We start from the raw sequence: 23,035 nt of genomic DNA on the forward strand, positions 1-23,035 counted from the left end.
CAAGTGCCCATAGAAGGTAAGGCTTTCAGAGACCAAGTATTTACTGCCACAGAACATTTTAACATGAAAATAAGAATAATAGTTCCCTTCAAAGTACACTGGGGAATTTAGGGAAAGAAAGGCTTTAGATTCTGAGCTCAGAGTCCACATAAGGGAGTAAAGCCTCTGTGATTGCTCTAAAAGAAACCCTTATCTCTTGTAGCCAAGGGCAGAGATTTCTGAAAACTAAACCCAAAGTCTAATCCTGCAGGTGGCTGAGTTACAGTACAAAATGAATTTCTAGTTTTTGGTCTCTTGTGTTAAGGTTACATAGGGAAAGAATGGAAAACTAAAAGTTGGGGTGGGAAATAATGGGTAGATTCCCGTGAAGCTGGGTACCTTGGACTCCCTAGGTCTGCCTAGCCACCTTTACCAGTCATGTCTCTGTCTGAGGGCGGTCAGTCTCCTGAGGAATCTGTAATGGCTTCCCCTAAGGTTGTAGCCTTTTATTCAGAGACTGCTGATCTCCTTCAGGACCTACTCTCACCATTTCTAATTGCTCTTATACCTCTGTAACCCCACTTCCAACAGCCCCAGAGCATGAGGGATGTACCTACTAGGTGTTACCCATGAGGAAGTGTGAATAATTTTGCCTGTTATTACCTGGGGAATGCTGTGGGAAGAATAGAGCAGAAGGCATATAAAATTGGATCAGTGACGGTATTGATAAGGGCTCATAAGCAGATATTCCAGATTGAAGGTACTAGGTCAGAGGGCTATGAATGGCTCTAACAGTTTGCTTCATTGATTGAAAACTAAACTAAAAAGTGGCCTAAACTACGTAAAGTTGAAGATAGATGCTAGAACTTTATTTTTATACTGTAGAGGAACTTATCCAAATATTTAAGGATTAAAATGCTGGAGTGGGTTTTTCTTTTTTTAAAGATTTTGTTTATTTATTTGAGAAAGAAAAAGAGAGTACAAGCAGGGGGGAGGAGCAGAGGGAAAGGGGGGAGCAGACTGCCTGCTGAGCAGGGAGCCCAACCTGGGGCTCCATCCTAAGACCCCAGGATCATGACCTGAGTTGAAAGCAGATGCTTAACGTACTGAGCCTCCCAGGCACCCTGAATGGATTTTTCATTTAAAAACAGGGGATCCCTGGGTGGCTCAGCGGTTTGGCGCCTGCCTTTGGCCCAGGGCGTGATCCTGGAGTCCCGGGATCGAGTCCCGCATTGGGCTCCTGGCATGGAGCCTGCTTCTCCCTCCTCCTGTGTCTCTGCCTCTTTCTCTCTCTCTCTCTCTATGTCTATCATAAATAAATAAATAAATCTTAAAAAATAAATAAATAAAAACAACAACGGGATCCCTGGGTAGCTCAGCGGTTGAGCATCTGCCTTTGGCTCAGGGTGTGATCATGGAATCCTGGGATCGAGTCCCACATCAGTCTCCCTGCATGGAGCCTGCTTCTCCCTCTGCCGGTGTCTCTGCCTCTCTCTGTGTCTCTCATGAATAAATAAAATCTTTAAAACAACAACAACAACAAAAACAACCACACACGTCCCCTGGGTTGGTCTAGGGAATACTCCTTTTCTCAGGACTCTGAGAAATACATTCATGAGGAGAGCCGCAACAGCCTTCAAGATCTATGTTGGCTGTTTTTTTTTTTTGTTTTTTTTTTTTTAATTTTTATTTATTTATGATAGTCACAGAGAGAGAGAGAGGCAGAGACATAGGCAGAGGGAGAAGCAGGCTCCATGCACCGGGAGCCCGACGTGGGATTCGATCCCGGGTCTCCAGGATCGCGCCCTGGGCCAAAGGCAGGCGCCAAGCCGCTGCACCACCCAGGGATCCCTGTTGTTTTTTTTTTTTTAAGCCATTAATGAAAGGACAATTTGCCATCAAATTAGGATCCTTGAATTCATCAGAAGTAATGGAATCCCAGGTGAGAGAGACAAGTACTGGCACTTAATTGCAGGAAACAAAGGAAGAAGGTGTGGTTATTGTAATGGTCAGTGAAACCAAAGCAGTAATCAGAGAAGTCTGAGTTGCAGAGATTTTTGACATGGGATAGTTGGTCATAGTTTCCATACAACTAAATAGATGGGAAACCTTGTGAATTATTCATTGATTTCCATAAGCAGAAGAGCTCTAAACCCTGGGGAACAAAAGTATGACTTGGATGATCTTAATAAAGAGTTTATAGCTCCTCAGCCCATCCCTAGACTTAAGCCACACAGATCCAAGAACCTTTAAATGAAGGGAAAGCCAGGTCCTGGCGTACAGCCAAAATTTATGCTGTTGATCGTCTTCTAGGCTTCCCCCAAAGACCTGTGACTATTTATTAAAGTAATGGACATTGGAGAATGAGAAATAATTAGGCTTTGGAGGGATTGCTGAATATTGGGTCAGTATGTTATGAATTCTAGAATACCCAAACACCACTGTTTTCTATCAGTCAGTGGAGTTTTGGCTTAGGGCCACCTAACAATGAGCCCAATGTGGTTGTTTCCATATTCTTGGAATGCATAATTAGAATTCAACAGAGATCCCACTTTAGTTTACTGACTTATGGAAGTGAGGGAAAGTCATTTGAAAGCTACTAGAGTTTTATCTACCTACCAAGATAGTACACTATTACCTAGAGGGATTACAGAACTACCATTAAGAATTTGAAAGATGCAGAAGTGTTAATTCCGATCACATCCCTATTCAACTCATCTATTTGGCATTGAAGAAGACAAATGGGTCTTGAAGAATGATGGTGAGTTATTATAAACTTAATCAGGTGGTGGCTTCAACTGCATTTGTGCCAGGCAGGGTTTTGTTGCTGAAACGAGTCCATGCAACCCCTAGCAGTTGGTATGCAAATATTTATCTGGCATATGCTTTTTTTCCTATATATTTATTAGTAAAACCCATCAGAATTTGTTTGCTTTCAACTGGTGGGGTCAGTAATATATCTCCATTAACTTATCTCAGAACTCTCTGGAGCTTTCTGTCATAAGCTAGTCTGCAAGGACCTGGAAAACCTCTCCCACAGGACATTATGCTGATCCATCATATTGATACCATGCCAATTTGCTCTGGTGAGCTGGATGTAACAATTCCTATTGACATTTTGGTAAGGTGCATATATGCCAGAGGATGAGGAAAATTCCCACAAAAATTCAGGTGCCTCTTACCTCGGTGAACTTTCTAGGAGTCCAATGGTTTGGATTATGTTGGGGTACCTCCTCCAAGGTAACAAAAACAAAAACCTCTGCTATATCTAGTTGACTTCTCTCATCACAAAGAAAGGGGCACATTTGGATATTTGGATTTTAAAGGGAACATCTACCTCATTTGACCTGAAATGGAGACTGTCCCCCTTCCACAAACCTTTCTCTACTCATAAGCTCCAAAGCCTACCTCTTTTACCTAGTGCCTGGAATCTATTCTGTCTGCTTTCTCTATTTTATATTCAGTGGGTTCTTTTCTGTCAGTGCCTCTAGGGTCCCTTTATTGTCCCTGTCACTTAAACCTTTTGATTCCTCAGATTGGTGATTTCATTAAAAAGTGCCTCTATAAAGTAAATTTTCATATTTAAAATTTTTGTTTTCATCAAGATAGAAAATATAGAGAGGGAAATTAAGCTATCCACATCCTATCACATTTTTACAAAATTCACAGTATAGAAATATTGGTAGCTTACTTTTTTACTTAATGATATCATATATACCTCTTAACCATATCATTAAATGTTTTTCTACAAATTTCATTGGCATACTATAATTTATCCATTTCTCATTGGAGATGTTTTAATTTCTAATATAATACTGTATGAGCCTATTTATAATTAAATCTTTGACCATGGGTTTTGTTTTTTTTTCTTCCAGAAATAGAGCTGCAAGGTCAAATGAGTGTTTATTAAAGTTCCTTTTAAGTATTTACTGCCAATTGCTGTCCACCAAAATTGAACTAGTTTATATTTCCAACCAGCAATATATGAAAGTGTATGTTTATTAGTATCTCAATCAGTACTGGATATTGTTATTTTAAAACCTTTTTTTTTTTTTTTAAAGATTTTATTTGTTTGAGAGAGAGAGAGGAGCAAGGGAGGGGCACAGGGAGAGAGAGAAGCCGACTACAGGCTGCACAGGGAACCCAGCATGGAACTTGATCCCGATACTCCAGGATCACAACCTGAGCAGGAGGCAGATGCTTAACCACCTGAGACACCCAGGAGCCCCTGTTATTTTAAAACCTCAATGCCATTTGTTATGTATTAGTCTTTGGTTAATCTTCTTTCTATTCTCTATTCAGAAGAGATGGCATTTGTATTCACTTATTCATTTATTTAGTCACCCAACTGTGCTCTAGGTACAGTGATGAGAATAGAACTAGGTCTCAGCTTGCTTGGAATTTATAATCTAAAAAAGTTACAGTTTTCTTTATGGCAGCTATGCTGGCTACATACACACTACTATGACCTAGTCTGCCTTACAACTGAGCGTGATTAGGAAAGAACTTGGAGTTTGTGATACGGGATACCAATGATGAACCTTATTAGCAGGGTGGGCCTTTTTTTTTAGCAGTTAGCCATGGATACTTGTGGTTAAACTGGAAATTAGAATAATGTATATAAAATTACAAGTTATCTGTGAAGAGTTTCAGTGATTAAGATTCCCATGTCTTTTCCTCAGATATTGTTAAATTCCTCTGCATCATTAAGTATTTTGGTCACCATTCCTCCCAGGGCAAATAATGTTTTAAATGTAATATTTGGGGCTTTCTAAGTATTTTCTTTCCCTTCCAAGCACTTTAATTATAGTTAGCATAATAATTGGCTTATGCTAAGAGAGATTATTTTTTTAACCTATCAAACTGTAAGATGATTCCTGTAAATTGTCAGGCTCCTAAGAAACAGTTTTTAAAAGTGTGCCTATATGCATACTGCTTCTGTAATTTACACTAGTATTACCCTCCTTAGATTTCTTGTAGTAGTCTCACATCACCAGTTATACTGTTATGCTTATTCCCTACTGTGCTAGTAGCTTTCTGTTTCAGCCTTGTATGAAGCTATTTGGTTCCAACTTTAGTGACTGTGCAAAGCAAGAATTGCCTGTGTATTGTAGGGCTGCCTATAATAAATATCAGGCCTTAGAGGGTTTTCCAAAGTGATAGATGATTGCTAATTAACAACAAACTAATGTTTATGGGAAAAGTGGTTGGTAATTCCTTTGCTAAGCATCTTTCCATAGTTTAAATGACAGTTAATTTCTCTGTGAAATTCTCCCAAAGTAGATGCTCAAATTGTCAATAAATGTTACCAGTGAAAACCCAGGTTTTCTTGAAAAGCAATACATCTGCCTTAGGTATTATAACAGTACTTTCTGATAACATTTAGAGTATATTGTTGAATTCCTGTTTATGTATTTTTCCCAAGAATTCCATAGAGTATTGAAAAACAGTAAGTATAAGTTGCTTTCAGAATGTTTATTTGAACTTGTTTGTTTGGCTTACCAGATTGTGCCAATCTTTCAGATATAATTCATATACCATAAAATTTTAAAGTATACAGTTCGGTAGTTTTTAGTATATTCCCATGACTATGCAGCTGTCTCCATTTAACCCCAAAACATTTTCATCATTCCAAAAAGAAACTCCATAACCATTAGCAGTCACTCCCTCCCAGCCCTTTGCAACCACCAATCTGCTTTCTGGTTGTAAGAATTTGCCTATTCTGGACGTTCAGTAAATGGAATTATATAGTATGTGGCCTTTTATGTCTAGCCTCTTTGACTTCACATGATGTTTTCAAGATCCATCCATGTTGTAGCATGTATCAGTACTTCATTCCTGCTTATGGCTGAATAATACTCCATTATCCATAAGTTGTATGGATACACCATATTTTGTTTATCCATTTATCAGCTGATTGTTTCTGTACTTGGCTATTATAAACAATGCTGTTTGAACATTCATACTCAAATTTTATTTCTTTTGTATGTATTCCTAGGAGTGGAATTGCTGGGTCATGTGATAACTGTTTGATTTTTTTTTTTTTTTTTTTAAGATTTTATTTGAGAGAGAGAAAGTGAGAGCCTGAGGGGGGCAGGGAAGAGGGACAGAGAGAGGGGGAGAAGCAGACTCACTACTGAGCACAGAGCCCCATGCGGAGCTTAATCCCAGGACCCTGGGATTATAACCTGAGCCAAAGGCAGGCTTAACCAACTGAGCCACCCAGGTGCCCTATGTTGACCTTTTGAGAAACTGTCAAACTGCCTAACATAGCACTTGTACCATTTTACATTCCTACTTGCAATGCATAAGGGTTCCCATTTATCCACATAATGGTCAGCAGTTGTTACTACCTGTTTTTTGGTTTTATTTTGTTGTTGTTTTTTTTATAGTCATTCCAGTGGGTGTGAAGTAGATCTCATTATGATTTTGTTTTGTAATTCTCTGATGACTAATAATGTTGGATATCTCTTCATTTCCCTGTTGGTCATTTGTATGTTTACTTTGTAGAAATGAAGTCCAGTCAATCTATCTTTTTCTTTCCTTGCTTTTGCTTTAGGTGTCCTATCCAAGAAATCATTGCCTAATTCAGTGTTACAGGATTTGTATCTAAGAATGTTACAGTTTTAGCTCATACATTTACATCTTTGATCCTTTCAAGAGTTCATTTTTGTATGTGTCATGTGAGATGGGTTCAAATTCATTCTTTTGGTGTAGATATCCAGTTGTCCTGGCACAATATTTTGTAAAGACCATCCTTTCCCATTGAATGGTCTTAACACCCTTGTTGAAAATAAATTAATCATAAATGTATGGGTTTATATCTGGACTTTCTAGTCTATTGATGTATATATCTTTTCTATCCTTTTTTTTTTTTTTTTTCTTTTCTATCCTTATACAAACCACAGTGTCTTGACTACTATAGCTTTGCAGGAAGTTTTGAAGTCAGAAAGTGATTTTTTTCCAACCTGACTTTCTTGTTTTCAAGATGTTTTGGCTATTCTGGGTCATTTAAGTTTACATTTGTATCTTAGGATCATTTTGTCAATATCTGCAAAAAAGGTAACTGGAATTCTGATACAGATTACATTGGATTTATAGATCAATTTGAATAGTACTTCTATGGGGGAAAGTAAGAAAGAGAATGAGAATCTCAAGCAGGCTTCATGTCCAGTGCAGAGCCCATTGCAGGGCTTGATCTCACAACCCCGAGATCATGACCTGAGCCGAAATCAAGAGTCGGCCACTTAACTGAGAGAGAAGTAACCATGTTCCTTTGGGGGAAGTCTTGAGGAGGGAATAACTTTTAAAACTTCAGATGAACTTTACACTTGTTTTTGAGATCAAGGTGTAATTTATTTACAATAAGATATGCTGGTTTTGGGGTGCCTGGGTGGCTAAGTCGATTGAGAATCTGCTTTTGGCTCGGGTCATGATTCCAGGATGCTGAAATTGAGCCCTGAGTTGGCCTCTCTGCTTTCCCTTTGCCCCACCCCCCTGCTTATGCTCGCTTGTGCTCTCTCAAATAAATAAAATCTTAAAAAAAAAAAAAAATACTGGTTTTAATTATAACCACCATCCCAAATCAAAATACAAAACATTTCTGTGATCCTAGAAAGTTCTGTCATGCCTTTTTTAGTCATGACCACCTCCTTCCAACCTTTACTCCACAGTTACTGTGATCTAATTTCCATTACCATAGCTTAGTCATGCCTGTTTTAGAACTTTGTGTAATTGGGAATCATGTGGTAATATACTTTTTTTGTTTTTAAATTTTCACTCTGCATATATGTTTTTGAGATTTTTCACATTGCGCATGTCAGTACATTCCTTTTTAGTGCTGAGTAGTATTCCATTGTAATAAACGCTCCATAATTTGTTCATTTATTGGACACTTGGGCTCTTTCTAATTTTTGACAAGTATAAATAAAGCTGCTATGAACATCCCTGTTAAAGTCATTTTGTGGACATATGTTTTCATTTCTCTTGGATAAATACTGTTAAATCATAAGATAGACTGGTAGCAATGGGAGTCCCCTGCCAGCCTCCAACTTCACAGCGGTGCCTGCCTATGCACACTACATGGGATATCCCCATATGCCCAGCGTGGATCCTCATGGGCCATCGCTGGGGGTCTGGGGTTCACCCTATAGCCCCTCTCGAGAAGACTGGAATGTGTACCCTGGGCCATCCGGTACAGTGGGCACAGTGCCCATGAACGACATGATCTCGAACCCTTCCGCTTTTGGCTCTCAGGAATACAGCAACTTGGGCCCTGTGGGCGGGGGAAGCACCAGTGGAAGCCTGCCAGCCCCAGCCAGCGGGTTGCTGTTCCCCATAGACGCCGAAGCTGCAGATGCCAGTTCTCCCAACAGAAGCCGCCACAGCCCTATGCATGGATGCGAAAGACCGTGCAGGTGACCAGGAAAACCAGGACAAAAGGAAAGTATTGTGTGGTTTACACCGATGATCAAAGATTGGAGCTAGAGAAGGAATTCCACTGCATTTTCACCATTCGGAGAAAATCAGAACTGGCAGTCAACCTGGGCCTTTCTGAAAGGTGAAAATCTGGTTTCAGAATTGCAGACCCAAGGAGAGAAAGATGATCAGAAAGAAAATCTCCCAGTTTGAGAACAGTGGAAGCTCAGCACAAAGTGATTCTGGCTCCATCAGCCCTGGGGAATTACCTAGCACTTTTTTTTACCACCTCATCTGCTGTTCATAGATTTCAGCCTATTGAGATACAGCCGGTCATAGTCTCTGAATGAAAGAAAGGCAAAGAGAAATGGAAAACCCCTTATCCCTTAGCATTGTCTTCTTGGTCTCTAAGATATCAGCAGGAGAGTAAGGACAGGATGTAATTTCTCCTAAGGCAGTACTCAGAACAAATGGATGTGGCATGGTTGAAGAGGTCACTTACTGTTAGAAACCATCCTCAGAAAACTCTTATCATATGCTATGTTATATGGTGGTCACTTAGGAACTTGATGGTAAACTATACAATTGAAAGCTACAATCACAGGCCTTTGCAACTCTATTCACAATTTTGGAAACTTATTTATGAACAAATTATAAAAAACAGTTCAGGCAGAAGGCACATTTGTGGTACGTACTTGTGTTATTTGATGCTGGGTGTATTCTTTTATGCTATCTGGAGGGGAAGAGTTAAGAGAAATTTATCCAGCTGTAGCTACCTTTGCAAGTGATTAATTCAAAAGCTAACGGCATTTTCATAACAAGACAAATGTTTAAAAATCAGTAGGAGATGATTCTGAATCCATTACCACTGATTAATAAAAATAATAAATATAAAAAAATCATAGATATATGATTAATTTTATAACGAATTTTAAACTGTTTTTCAAATGGTTGTGCCATTTCACACTCCCTTTAGCAGTGTACTTTTATTTTCATGATAGTATATTCTGGAAGGACAGAACGTTTTAACTTTGAAGTATAACTTACCATTTTCTCTTATAGTTACTGCTTTCTATATCCTAAAAAAAAATATGTAACCATAATTTTGAAGATTTCTTTGCTAGAAGCTTTACATTTTACATTTAAGTATTTTATCTTAATTTTTATGTCTGATCTGAAAGTTAGGGGTTGAGCCTAATTTTTTAATATATAAATATCTTGTTACTCCATCCCATTTATTGAAAAGACTTACTCCATTTATCATGACTTAATATTTAAAATCAATTAACTGTATATGCAGAAGTGCATATTCATACTTTATTCTGTTGATCTGTTTTTCCATACTTATGCCAATACTACAGTCTCTTGCTTACTGTGCTTACTAATAATTTTGAAATCTGATAGTCGAAATCCTCCAACTATGTCCCTTTTCAATAGTGTTTTTGACAATTCTGGGTCCTTTGCATTTTCATATGAATTTCAGAATCATCTTGTCATTATTAGAAAAATGTAAATATGTATTAGGATGGCATTGAATCTGTAGATCAATTTGCAAAGAACTGACATCTTGACAGTATTGAGGCAATATGAGCTTTGTATATCTATCATCTTTAACTTCTCTCTGCAGTGTTTTAGCTTTCTCTTTAGAAGTCTTTCATGTCTTTTATTATATTTACATATAGATACTATTTTCTTGATGCTATTGAAATGGTATTTTTTAAATTATGCTTTTCAGTTTGTTGCTCATATAGCAAGTCTTGTATCCTCTAACCTGCTAAATTTATTTAGTTGTTCTGGTAGTTTTGGGTGTAAATTCCTAAAGAGTCACTGAACAATTATGTTTACAAATCAAAATAGAGTCCTTCTTTCTTTCATTTATTTTTTCTTGCTAACATCCCCAGTACTGTCTTGAATAGAAATGGTAAGAGTGGACATCCTTGCCTTGTTTTTGAGTGTAGGGAAAACGTACTCAGTATTTAACCTTTAAGTATGACTTTGGGTGTAGGTTTTTCATAGAGGAAATTCTTCTCTTCCTCATTGACTAAGAACATTTATAATGGTGGGTATGGAATTTTGCCAAAGCTTACGTGAATTTATCTGATTATCATATGCATTTTCTCCTTTATTCTCTTAATTTGGTAACTTGCATTTGTTTTTAAATTTTAGCCAGCTTTTTAATTAAGGGATAGATCCCAGTTGGTCACAGTATAAAATTGATTATACATATTCCTGGGTTCTGTTTGCTATTCATTCATTTTGTTTAGTATTTAAAAAATATATATGTTATTTATTTATTCATGAGAGACACAGAAAGAGAGAGGCAAAAACACAGGCAGAGACACAGGCAGAGGGAGAAGCAGGCTCCATGGAGGGAGCCCGATGTGTGACTCAATCCTGGGAGCCCAGGATCACGCCCTGAGCCAAAGGCAGATGCTCAACCACTGAGCCACCCAGGTGTCCCTGTTTAGCATTTTTGTATCTGTGTTCATGAATGATACTGGTCTATAATTTTATTTTGTTATAGTGTCCTTCTTAGTTTTTGTTTGAGTTATGCCAGTGTTCTTTCTTCCCTTTTTTTTTTTTTTTTTTTATCTTTGTCTAGGATAGGTCTTATTTCCTCCTTAAATGTTTGATAGAATTTACCAAGGAAGCCATCTGAGCCAGGAGTTCTCATTGTGCAGGAAACTCAAACTAGATTTTTCATTTTGTGTGTGTGTTAGTATTTGAAAGTTGTGTTTCTCAAAGAGGTTTTGCATTCATCTAGGTTGTTGAGACATTGACAAAATTATTCATTGTATCTGATCGTTGTCTTTTAATGTCTTTTAATGATGAAGGTTGGGTATACATTTTTATTCTAATATAAACATTTAGTGTTATAAATTTCTGGTAGTTTGTGGGAGTGAAGCTAAAGAAGAAAAGTTCTGATATGTTAGATATGTTGTGTTTTTATTATTGTTAAGTTAAAAAATATTTCCTAATTTCCTTTTTTGGTATCTTCTTTGAAATACAGACTGTTTAGAAGTGTGTTGTTTAATTTCAAATATTTGGTGTTTTCATTATGGTTAAGAATACATTCTGTGATTTCAATCCTTTGAAATTTATTGAGACTTGTCCTAATATATTATATATCTTAGGAAATATTCTCTGTGTGCTTGCAAATGATAAGTGTTCTTTAGTAAGTTGAATGAAATATCTATAAATCTTCTATATCCTAACGATTTCTTTTTTTTTTTTCTTTTTTTTTTTTTTTTGGCTGCTTGTTTCTTTGGTTACCAAGAGACGTTTGTTTGTTTTCTTTTTTTAAAAAACTATGGTTGTACATTTGTCTGTTTCTATTTGTCAGTCGTTGTTTCTTTTATTTAATGGTCCTATTATTAGGTATAAACACATTCTGTCTTTCTGATGAATTTACCTCTTGTGTCATTGTGAAATTTTTTTTCCTTTCTGGTAATATTCCTTGCCTTAAGGTCTTACATTGTTTAATATTATTATAGCCACACCAAATACTATTATCCTTCATATTTGCATTTATCTTTTATCTTTTTCTGTCCTTTTACTTCCAGCCCATCTGTGTCTTTATTTAAAATTGGTTTCTATGAATAGCATTTAATTGAGTTCATTTTGTGTCCAGTCTGAAAATGTATTTGGAGTGTTTAGTCCATTTACATTTAATGTAATTTCACTGTGATTGAATTTGGGTCTATCATCTTGTCATTTATTTTGTTTGTCCCCTTTGTCATTTTGTTTCTCCTTTCCAGTCATCTTTGGAATTAATTATGTAGTATTTAGTGTGATGTTCTATATCCTCTGTTAGCTTTTAACTATCCTCCTCTTTTATTTATTTTTTTAATGGTTACTGTATGTATCCATTAAAAGGCATAGTAGTATTTAGTGTGATGTTCTATATCCTCTGTTAGCTTTTAACTATCCTCCTCTTTTATTTATTTTTTTAATGGTTACTGTATGTATCCATTAAAAGGCATAGTAGATATCCTTAACTGACTGCACCTAACTTTGAATTAATACCACTTCACATAAGATGTGAAATCTTTTAACTGTGTAATTCCATTACACAATTCCCTCCCGTCCTTTGTACCATTGTTATCACCTTTTCTACTTCTACATATGTTTTATTTTTTATTTTTTTTACATATGTTTTAAACTCTAGCATATTGTCGTTATTGGTCATGATCTTTTAAAGAGTTTATGAAAATAAAAATAGTTATTTTATTTCTACCATTTGTAATATTTTATTTTTCCTATAAATTCATATTTCTTTGTAATGTCATTGTCCACTAGTCCTATGCAACTTACCAACTCTAGAATTACCGTAGTTTTAAGTAAAGCTACTGTTAATACTTAAATATAGTGGTAAATTTACCTTTAGTTGTTGTGAGGCACAACAACCTTTACTGATACTGTTGTAGCTTTTCTTAACATAAAGTCCTCCAAGGATAAAATCAAAGCTGATTGTGAAAGAAAAAAAAAGTTAACGGACAGTCCTTTGAAGTTTTCATAAAATAATAGATTTGAGTTTGAATTTTCAGAGACTTTGTAAGTGTCTTAATTAAAGATTCAAGAAAATAACTGCAGTGTTAAAAGGAAAGTTATTACATTTCAGAGTTGATTATTTGGTAACGTATTGTTCTTGTCTGTTGTATTATTTGGTGAGCTGAAGCATTTTCTATTTGCAAGGAGTGACAAAAAATAGCCTTTTGAGCAAATTCATCTGGTGGCAGCTTGGTGGGGATGAGTGTGTGAGATATGTTATTAGGAGGCTAGGTAATACTTAAGAACAGGCCATCAAAGGACTTTACATTTTCTCCCAGATTTATTTGGCTTAAAGCGAAGAATAACAGCAGAGTCTTGATTATAAAGCCATACTATGGCTCATTTTCATTGTTAATTCACGTAAGCGATGTTATCGGGTGACATAGACACATGATCATCTGTGACACTGAATGGATACCAGGTAAGTGACAAACGCTGTATAAAATACTCACAGCTCCAAAGTCCTTCCCCTCTAGCAAGTGAGAAAGTTAAAGTGGTACTTGCATTATGCTGAATGCATGTGACAGAAGAATGAAATTCAGAGTACTACTGAAGTACACAGTACTGGCACCTGGTCCAGACCTGGGCTAAGTTTGAGTTTCTAGTGCTGGGGAAACAGGTATCTGAACTGAATTTTAAAGAACTTAGTAAGGTGATGTTACTTAGTAAGGTGATGTGATATAAGGATAGGACAGAGAGATTGGAAATGAGTTCAGAAGGAGAGAATTACCTGTCTTGGAGCAAAGAAGAAAAATATACTCTATGGCATGCTTAGTAGTTTGGGACAGAAAGAAGGAAATGAAGATGAGACTGGGTAGAGCTTTTGGTATGCTCATGGTTGACTGTATGTCATGCTCGGATACTTGGACTGGGTCCTATAGATTTTTAGCTACTAGAGCATTTTGTGCAGGAAAACAAGTGTTATCTGGTTCTTTATAATTTCAAAAAGATCATTCCCATTCCAGTGTGAGCAGTATTAATACTGGAACTAGGGAAGTTGCTTAAGAAGGTTGTTGAAGTAATGTAGGCAAGAGATAATGGCAGTGAAAATACAGAAAGAAACAGATGGGGGCAGCCCAGGTGGCTCAGTGGTTTAGCGCCGCCTTCAGCCCAGGGCCTGATCCTGGAGACCCGGGATCGAGTCCCACATCGGGCTCCCTTCATGGAGCCTGCTTCTCCCTCTGCCTGTATCTCTGCTTCTCTCTCTCTCTCATGAATAAATAAAATCTAAAAAAAAAAAAAAAAAAAAAAAAAGGCAGCAAATGATTTGGAAACTGTTAGGAGGTAGAACTGATAAGTTACAGATGGAATGTAGAGGAAGAAAGAGTTGAGGATGACACCCAATTTTCTGGCTTGGGCATTGGTGGTAAATGGTATTACCATTCCTTTAAATAAGAAAAAAGAGGAGAAAAGAATAATGGTTTGAAACATGAGGAATTTAGGATACATTCAGTTGGGGACTTCATTAGGAAATTAAACAATGGGGTCTGAATTTTAAGAAAGCATTCCTTTGGAGATAAAGAAGGGGGATTGTCATTAGCACATAAGAACCGGGCTTCTCTTTGTATCTCTCCTAATTACACAACTAGAATTAGAACTAAATGCCCATGATTACATGTCATATCAGTCTGTTTAAACATACTATTTCTACAAAATACTTTTGAATAATAGATATGTAGAAGTAACAAAATTCTAGGGCGGAATATAACATGTAGGGTTGTCAATATTCAGAAATGACCTAAAAGGGATAAAATGAAGGTGATAAAAGCGGGAGCTCTGTTGCTTCAAAAGTTCTTCTCGTTGACCAGCAGAGGGCACTCAGTCCTGAAGCTCAGTATTTTTTGCTCTGTGCTGCCCTAAAGGCCTGGAAGCTCACGTCTTTCTAATATAGATTTTTATTGCTCTTGTTACATAAGGCCATGCTGCCAGGATACCTTTATTTATCCTTGCTTTCAGGACTTCAAAGATACTTGATTTTTTTTTTTTCTGGAACCAGTCTTCATTGTACCCCCTGTTCCCATGTCTATTCCTTGTTTCTTCCCTGAAGTGTAAGACTTGAGTGATCACATTAAGAGCTGCCATGATACATGGGGTTAAGATAAAATCAGGTGCAGGGCCTGAGAAATGTGACGAATCTTTGCCTCTATTAAAATGTCCAATTTTTGTTTCTAGTTAATTATTAGGATTCAGGGACATCTTTGTGTTTTGTTAGTTTTCTGATCCAGGGAATAGAATGGAAGAAGTTGACATTAGCTTCTAGAAACAGTATTGATAAGCCTGGTTGGGTCTGTAAAGCATCAAGCTCCTTCAGTATTTGATTGGAGGAGCCTATGAAAAACTTCCTGGGATATATATTTTTTTGTCCACCTACCACATGTCTGAAATGCCCATTAGTCTTTTTTTTTTCATTAGGCATTCAGAGCTCCACTAAAACTCAAAGATTTCACTGGAAGGAACAAAGTAAATGTGGTAGGAGAAATTATTTAAGTTAGCTAGGAATTAAATATGGGCAGGAAGTTTATTATAATTAGTTTTAACTAGGGAATGTTAGGAAAGATCTGGAACTAGAATCATACTGTTTCCTGTTTATAAACCTTCAAACCTTCCAAATGACTAATGAATTACTTTATTATAAGAAGTGCTGGCATTTAAGAATGTATACTATATGCCAGGCATTGTCCTCATTTAAATCTCAAGACAACCCTATGAGATAATTACTATTAGTGTCCCTATTTCCCTATTTTCCAGATTAGGAAACTGAGTCACAGAGAACTTAAGTAATTTGTCTGAGGTTGCTTATGGAGGAGACAGCCAGTACTCACTGCTGTTCAATCTTCGTATCATATGCTGCCTAACACAGTTCCTTGCCCATAATAGATGCCCAGTAACCCAGGTAACTTTTAAACTGTATCAATGTGCGAACCAGCATGAAGCTGTGTTGCAGTGGATGGCAGCTTTTAGAAGAAGCCCATACAAAGTTACTGCAAACTTCAGCAGGATTCATGAAGCCCCCGGGCTCATAAGGATGTTATTTTTGCTTTTCAGTTACTATGGCAATAATAGAATTTAAGGAAATGTGGGAAAAAACGTAGATAAACTTTTTATTTTTTTTTAAAGATTTTTATTTATTTATTCATGAGAGACACAGAGAGAGAGAGAGAGGCAGAGACTCAGGCAGAGGGAGAAGCAGGCTCCATGCAGGGAGCCCGACGCGGGACTTGATCCCGGGACTCTAGGATCAGGCCCTGGGCTGAAGGCGGTGCTAAACCGCTGAGCCACCCAGGCTGCCCTTAGATAAACTTTTTAAAGGTTTTATTTCACAGCAACCATTCCATTGACTTAAGGGAATAAAAATTCGGATAACTGGTTATTTTTAATTAGTGTTATTCTTAAAATGGAGTTATTTCTCTGAAATTGGTAACTTACAGCATTCATTTTTTTCTTATTAGAGAAGAGTTCCTCAAAATAAAAGTAAGAAACTTTGTTCAGTAATATAACTGAACAGAGTAGTGAAGGCTAACTTAATTGACCTAGCAGTAGTAGAGTATGTGAGCATTTAGGTCTAATTGTGATTTCAAGAACATCTGTTTTGCACTTGGTAACTGAATTGTTTCTTTCATCTTCTTTGACCTTTCTCTTCCATTTTACCTCTTTTCATCCAGGTGAAGAATCCAAGTTAAGGAATATCTTCATGTAGAAAGATGATTGGGGGAAATAACCCTATTTCAGAATGAAATAGTATGTTGTCACAGGGTCTTCCCCCTCCCCCCCCCCTTACAAATTCTGGTCTCTTAACCACATTAGTGTTCTTTGGCATTGATAATGTAATGTAACCAGAAATCAATCCTGAACAACTTTGGGAAAGGGACTTGGTGAGGTGGGAGAAAATTAAAGCGGATGGTGAAAAGGCAGGTTTGAGTTTTTATGGCTTTAAGTTATATGTGCATGATCCATCGACTCTTGACCATGGATAATTGAGCAGTAGCTGATTCTGGCCAGGTCATTGTGAAACTGACAAGTCAGACAGTAGGCATCCCCAAACCATAAGCATAGGGATAAAAATGCTATATATTTGTATCCATGTTCAAGAAAGATTGACTTTCTTAAGTGTGTCGCTATTTGGGAGAAGAGGATGCTATCACCTTTGTAAAGTTGTGAATTATGAAAGACATTTCTGTTGGGTTACTGAATATCCCTTGGGGTTTGTTTCATTTATAACATTGCCTCAGGCCCTCTGCTACATCCTGTTGGAATGACCTTCTTTTCAACCCCGTGCTGGCAGCTGTAATATGGCTCTTTCTCCTGAATCCTTTTGGCTTGTCACATGACAAACATGAACTGTGACCCCTTTGTTCTTTTACCCAGATGATTCGGTTTCTTTAATTTTTTTTTCGGTTTAACATTTTTGCCTTATTTCCTTTTCTCTTTTTCCCTCTTTGCTCCCTTTTTTATTTCCTACCTAGACAAAGGTTTTTGTGGGTTTTTGGAAGTACCTTGTTTTTTTTTGTTTTTTTTTGTTTTTAATTAAAATGTAACACTGATGCAGAAAAGCACACAAATCAAAGCTCACTGAATTTTCATAGCACAAGCACACTCATGTAGACAATACTCCAGTCAAGACAGAGAACGTCACCAGAACCCCAGATAACACTCTTCTCTACTTCTGGTCACTACTCCTCCCGCAAGGGGAACCCTTGTCCTGACTTCTGTAGCTCTGAACTTTATAGAAATGGAATCAAACTGTATGTGTTTTTACATTTGGATCCTTTCATTTAGCATTTTTGTGATATTCATCCATGTTATCAATTTGTTACTGCTGCATAGTATTCCACTTGTATGAATACTCCACAACTTATCTATTCTAAATGGGCATTTGGATTGTTTCTCGTTTTGGACTACTATGAATAATCTTGCTAAACATTCTCATACATGTCTTTTCAGTGAACATATGATACAGTTCTGGGTATTTGCATAGAAGTGGAATTGCCAAAGCATACTGTATCCAGCTAGCCATTTAATTTCAAAAGTCATATAAAACACCAAATGACTGATTTTAGGCAAACTCTTGGTACAAAACATTTGTAAACAATTATCAATTCAGCTTTAGTGTACTGTATCTATTTTTTGGCTAAGAAATGTGCCTCTATTTAAATGTATTATAGTTTGGGCAGCCCTGGTGGCGCAGCGGTTTAGCGCCACCTGCAGCCCAGGGCGTGATCCTGGAGACCCTGGATCAAGTCCCACATCGGGCTCTCTGCATGGTGCCTGCTTCTCCCTCTGCCTGTGTCTCTGCCTCTCTGTGTCTCTATGAATAAATAAATAAAAACCTTTAAAAAAAATAAATGTACTATAGTTTAAAAATAAAGTAAATGTACTATAGTTTTACATAGATAACTCCTATATACAAAAAAATTGCTACTCACAGCCCATAATGTGTTTTATTAACACTCTTCCCAATGTATATTTTTTATCCAGTTTTCACAAAGCTGAATTGGCCAGTCCATTCTGCAAAAATCTCATGAAAAAACTGTGCTGGTGATAATTTACAGTAGTTAAGATTACATCTATGTGGTAACATTAACAGGGAAGAGGAATGTGCTAGTGCTTATCTCCCATGCTTAGTCGAACTTACAAAGGCTGACACTTGTATTTGTACAAACTGCATTCATTATTAAGAACCTTGCAAAAGTGGTAAGAGACTGGCTCTATACCATAGGTGGGCTCCAGGCAACTGTGCAGCCAGAGAGTAATGTTTTGTTTTTGTCCTTTTTTGTTTGTTTGTTTAAGATTTTTTTTATTTGACAGAGAGCGCACAAGCAGGGAGAGGCTGAAGCAGACTCCCCACTGAGCAGAGAGCCTAATGCAAGGTTCCATCTCAGTACCCTGAGATCATGACCTGAGCCAAAGGCAGCCACTTAACTGACTGAGCCACCTAGGTATCCCTCTTTTTGTCCTTTCTAAAAATATGGATTTTCCAAAATTTGTTTCATGGACCCTTTTGAAGCTTACCTAATGAGTATAGAAATGTGATTGTGATATCATATTCCCTCCAAATTGCAAAGCATCTTTCAGGGAAATTTTATTTGACCATCAGATAACATGCCCCTCAGTCATTCTGTGAACATGCATGGAATTAAGTTGACTTGTTTGGACCATGGTGTTATTGGAGACCTTAGAAAGGATTTCTTTCTCCTTCAGCAAAACAAAGCAAAACAAAACAGAAATGTAGAGGGAATAATTAAAATTTGATGGTTATATAAATATAGTTATGGAACCACAAGATTTGCTTCCCACGTTAGGTAAATATCTTTCCTTATATGCGTCTTTTGGAGGGTGAAAAGAGGGCTACCAACCCTATCATGTTTTTGCAAACAAAGTGTTTTTGTTTTTCTTTTTAATTTTTATTTATTTTTATGATAGTCACACAGAGAGAGAGAGAGAGGCAGAGACACAGGCAGAGGGAGAAGCAGGCTCCATGCACCGGGAGCCCGACGTGGGATTCAATCTCGGGTCTCCAGGATCACGCCCTGGGCCAAAGGCAGGCGCTAAACCACTGCGCCACCCAGGGATCCCCAACAAAGTGTTTTTTAAAAAGGAGAGAATAAAGTATTTCACTTTTACAAAATTATCTTTTGTCTGAAAATTCTGTACTTTCCAATCCTTCTGATATTTTTTAATACTATGTGTAGGGATGTCTGGGTGGCTGGTTGAGCATCTGCCTTTGGCTCAGGGCATGATCCCAGGGCCCGGGGATCAAGTCCCACGTTGGGCTCCCTGCGAGGAGCCTGCTTCTCCCTCTGCTTATGTCTCTGACTCTCTCTTGTGTTTCTCATGAATAAATAAATAGAATCTTAAAAAAAAAAATGCTATGTGTATTTTTAGAAAACTGTCTTAGTATAGGTATACTGGGTTTCGTTCATTTTTGAATGATATATAGAGCCACACTGGTTGATAGTCTGTCTTCTAAAAGCTTATCTAGTGGGTATGTAGTAGTGGTAGTAGGTTATACATATTACTATAGTATAATGTAAGGTAATTGCTACAGTGAGAATTCCTTTTGGGGGGTAAGGTAAGTAGACCCATTTGAAATGGGCTCTTTAAAAATGAGTAGATTGGTCTTAAATAGCCTTTTGCTTATCTTTACCTGTTGGCCAGTGTTAAGATGTTTTGTAAAGGAGTGGGAAGAGAGCCTGTAGAGAAGCCATGTGATGTTGTACCTCATGCGGTAGATAATATAGCACAGTAACTAAGCGTGCTCACTTCAGATCAAATTCGAAATTGAGTCCCAGTTTAGTTTTGCTGTATGACTTTGAACAGGCTTCTTAACCTAAGCTCAGTTTTCTCATTTGATAAATGGAGACAGCACCTGTGTAACTTGCTGCAATGTTAAATGAAAGAAAAGCAATCGTGTGTGGGAGGTGATTCACATAGGTGTCAATATAATGGGTGCTCAAGGTAGCTACTCTGGATAGCAACGAGCCATCAAAGATATTTGAACCACATAATGGTGGGATATGAACCATGTAAGACTTTTTCTTTTATTTTTATAATTGATATACAAAAGGCTGCACACATTTAAAGTATACAGTCTGATAGGTTTTTACATACACCTATGAAATCATCACCACAATTGAAATGACCACATCCATCACTCCCAAAGGTCCCAAAACTTTTGTCTAAGACCTGTAAAGAAGAAAGTCTGGCCTTCAAAATCCACAGCAAAGAATGTTGTGAAGTAGAGTCTGGGAGTGGAGAAATCAGTTAAGAGGCTGTGGCTATGGTCCAGGTGAGAGAGAGGGAGAATGAATGAGGTCATGAACTAGGTGTGGCAGCAGTTGGCCTCCCCCAGGAGATGGGGTTGCTGGGGGACAGGATTGAGCCTGCTGCATCTTGTATTCTTTCTAGCACCTTACTCAGTAGCCAGAGGCTAGTGAGCTCTTCCATTCTGAAGACCGTTTTTCCCTTTATAAAAGATTGCTTACTTTAAACTTTTTTCTCCGTTTATTCTGTTTAGGGCTTAAAAGACAATCTTCTTGCTTCTGGAACGTCCGGCCTGACAGCCACCAAACAGTTGCTTCGTCCAAGAATCACAAGAATTTGTCTCAGGGACTTGATATTCTGTATGGAACAGGAAAGAGAGATGAGGTATTCTCGAGCTCTATACCTTGCCCTTCTGAAGTGACCGCTGCACTCTCCATCCAGATCCTTGCTGTTTACTGCCAAAGAAGACATAAAGAGCATTGTTGCACTCTCCTGAAATTTCAGTTTCTGGAAAATAATCACTAATAGGGAACACCATTGTTTACAGTTATAAACTTTTATTAAATCTTACTTATACATCCCATGGGGTTCTTAATGATTAGAATTCAACTTTGTCTTCTGGAAATTGGTTAATGAAATACAGTTTATACAGGCATAGGTTTCTGTCTACCTGTGCATTTAATTACAGCAAGTTAAGGCCCTGTTTGATACCACCTGTTTCATTTGCTAAACTGTTAACAGGTGAGGTGACTTTCCCTAATACAGCCTGCATTAAGATGCAGGGAAGGAAAGGAAGAATCACTGCTTACCAAGCAAACTGTATTTCATCCTCTGCTAAACCTGTCTTAGGTTTTCTGGGCTGGGATCAGAAGCCGCCTAGCTAATTGTGACAGTCACCTTCTGTAGTTGCAGGTGACAAGCCACAGAGTACAGTCTGTGGTGACTGGTCAGCTGCGTCCCAATGTTGTCAAAACTGAGACAGATGGGGATAGTGTGTGCCATATGCTGCTTCTGATAACCGAGTGAGGGGACATCTTTGTCAGGGAAACTGTAAAACGGGAGCTGCTGATATACCTCACTGAAAACTGGAAAAGGTGGGAAGTATTGGAAGGAATGAAGGGACATTGCATCACCCTGAGGAGGGGAGAGTGAAAATGGAATCCCAGAGCTTGAAGTGTGCTGTGCATGCTCCCTCCATTCCAGTGGTGGAATTGGAATGCCAATGCAGCTGGTACGCATTTTGTTGACAGGACAAAAATCACAGTCCAACCAAAAAGGAAAATGTATCAAACATTTTCAAATTTGCAGTATTTCAAAAGGAAGAAGTTATTTTTTTTTCTTTTGTGTATTGTTTTAAACCTCAAGAAGGATAGTTTTGTAAAATCTTTTTCGTTACTGCAAGTTTTAAGCATCTTGTTGCATTTCAAAAATCCTAATTGATGATTAGAAATTTTTAACAATAGGACTCCATTTTGGATTCAGTACTCAAAAGGTAAGGTCAGCATCTCATTGTTGGAGATCTTTTCTCTAAATGTATTTTGAGAAGCATGTCATATATATATGTGAAATATATATATATTCATCGGAGGAGGAACCTGATGTTTTGTAAAGCAAACTTGTTTGTTTGTTTTTTTTAATTCTACCTTTGTGGCACATAGCTGGTGAAAAGTAGTAGCTGTATTTAGAATCACATACAGAAAGAACCAGTAAATCCTCCGGTAAGGTTGTAAAAAAAAAAAAAAAAAAAAAAAAAAACAAGAAAGCTGTGCTTTTTAAGAAAAGAATTCAGGGGAAATAAACACACCTCCAGTATGTTACTCCTCATCCTATTCTTCCCATCGGGACTGTACGGCCATATTCTCTATGGTAATAAATGTTAAATTGGCCACATTTTTTGTTTCAGCAGTTATTATGTAAAATGCTATAAATTATGTATATGTTAAAAAGAATACTTTCAGAAGAGATCTATACCTAAAGTTGTTTTTGTATATTTAAATGCTTAGCTTTATTTTTTTGTAAAGTGCAGCATATTCCCATATTTGTGTATAATCTTATTGATCAGATGTTTAAAATTATTTCAAATACTTCATTAAAATAATTATTTTATTATAAGAATAACTTTGGTCAGTCCCTGACTTTGAAAACCAGTATCTTTAGTAGTAGGCCCCCACAGCTGGGGTTGGGCAGCAGATCTTTCTTGGCTCTGATTGTTACTTACTTACATTGGAGTATCAGCATTTGGATTCCAGAACCTAACTTCAAATCCAAGTTACTGTATCACTTTCTTTGAAATAGTTGTGAATTTGCATGCTATTTGACTCACAAA

At 37.3% G+C, this 23,035-nt stretch overlaps 1 protein-coding gene and 1 pseudogene across 1 annotated transcript in view; both read left to right on the forward strand.

Annotated features, from left to right (window-relative positions):
• The window catches only part of TAF4B (TATA-box binding protein associated factor 4b), a 126,472-nt gene extending 104,001 nt beyond the window's left edge, over positions 1-22,471 (forward strand). Inside the window, exon 15 of the mRNA XM_077900318.1 lies at positions 20,963-22,471. Within this exon, the coding sequence (XP_077756444.1) occupies positions 20,963-21,130 (168 nt within the window). The 3' untranslated portion in view covers positions 21,131-22,471. The remainder of the gene's footprint in view (positions 1-20,962) is intronic.
• On the forward strand, positions 3,050-8,747 carry LOC144315306 (homeobox protein CDX-4 pseudogene; annotated as a pseudogene).
• Positions 22,472-23,035: the final 564 nt, after the last annotated feature.

Source organism: Canis aureus, chromosome 6 (genome assembly GCF_053574225.1).
Source record: "Canis aureus isolate CA01 chromosome 6, VMU_Caureus_v.1.0, whole genome shotgun sequence".
Lineage (NCBI taxonomy): Eukaryota > Metazoa > Chordata > Mammalia > Carnivora > Canidae > Canis > Canis aureus.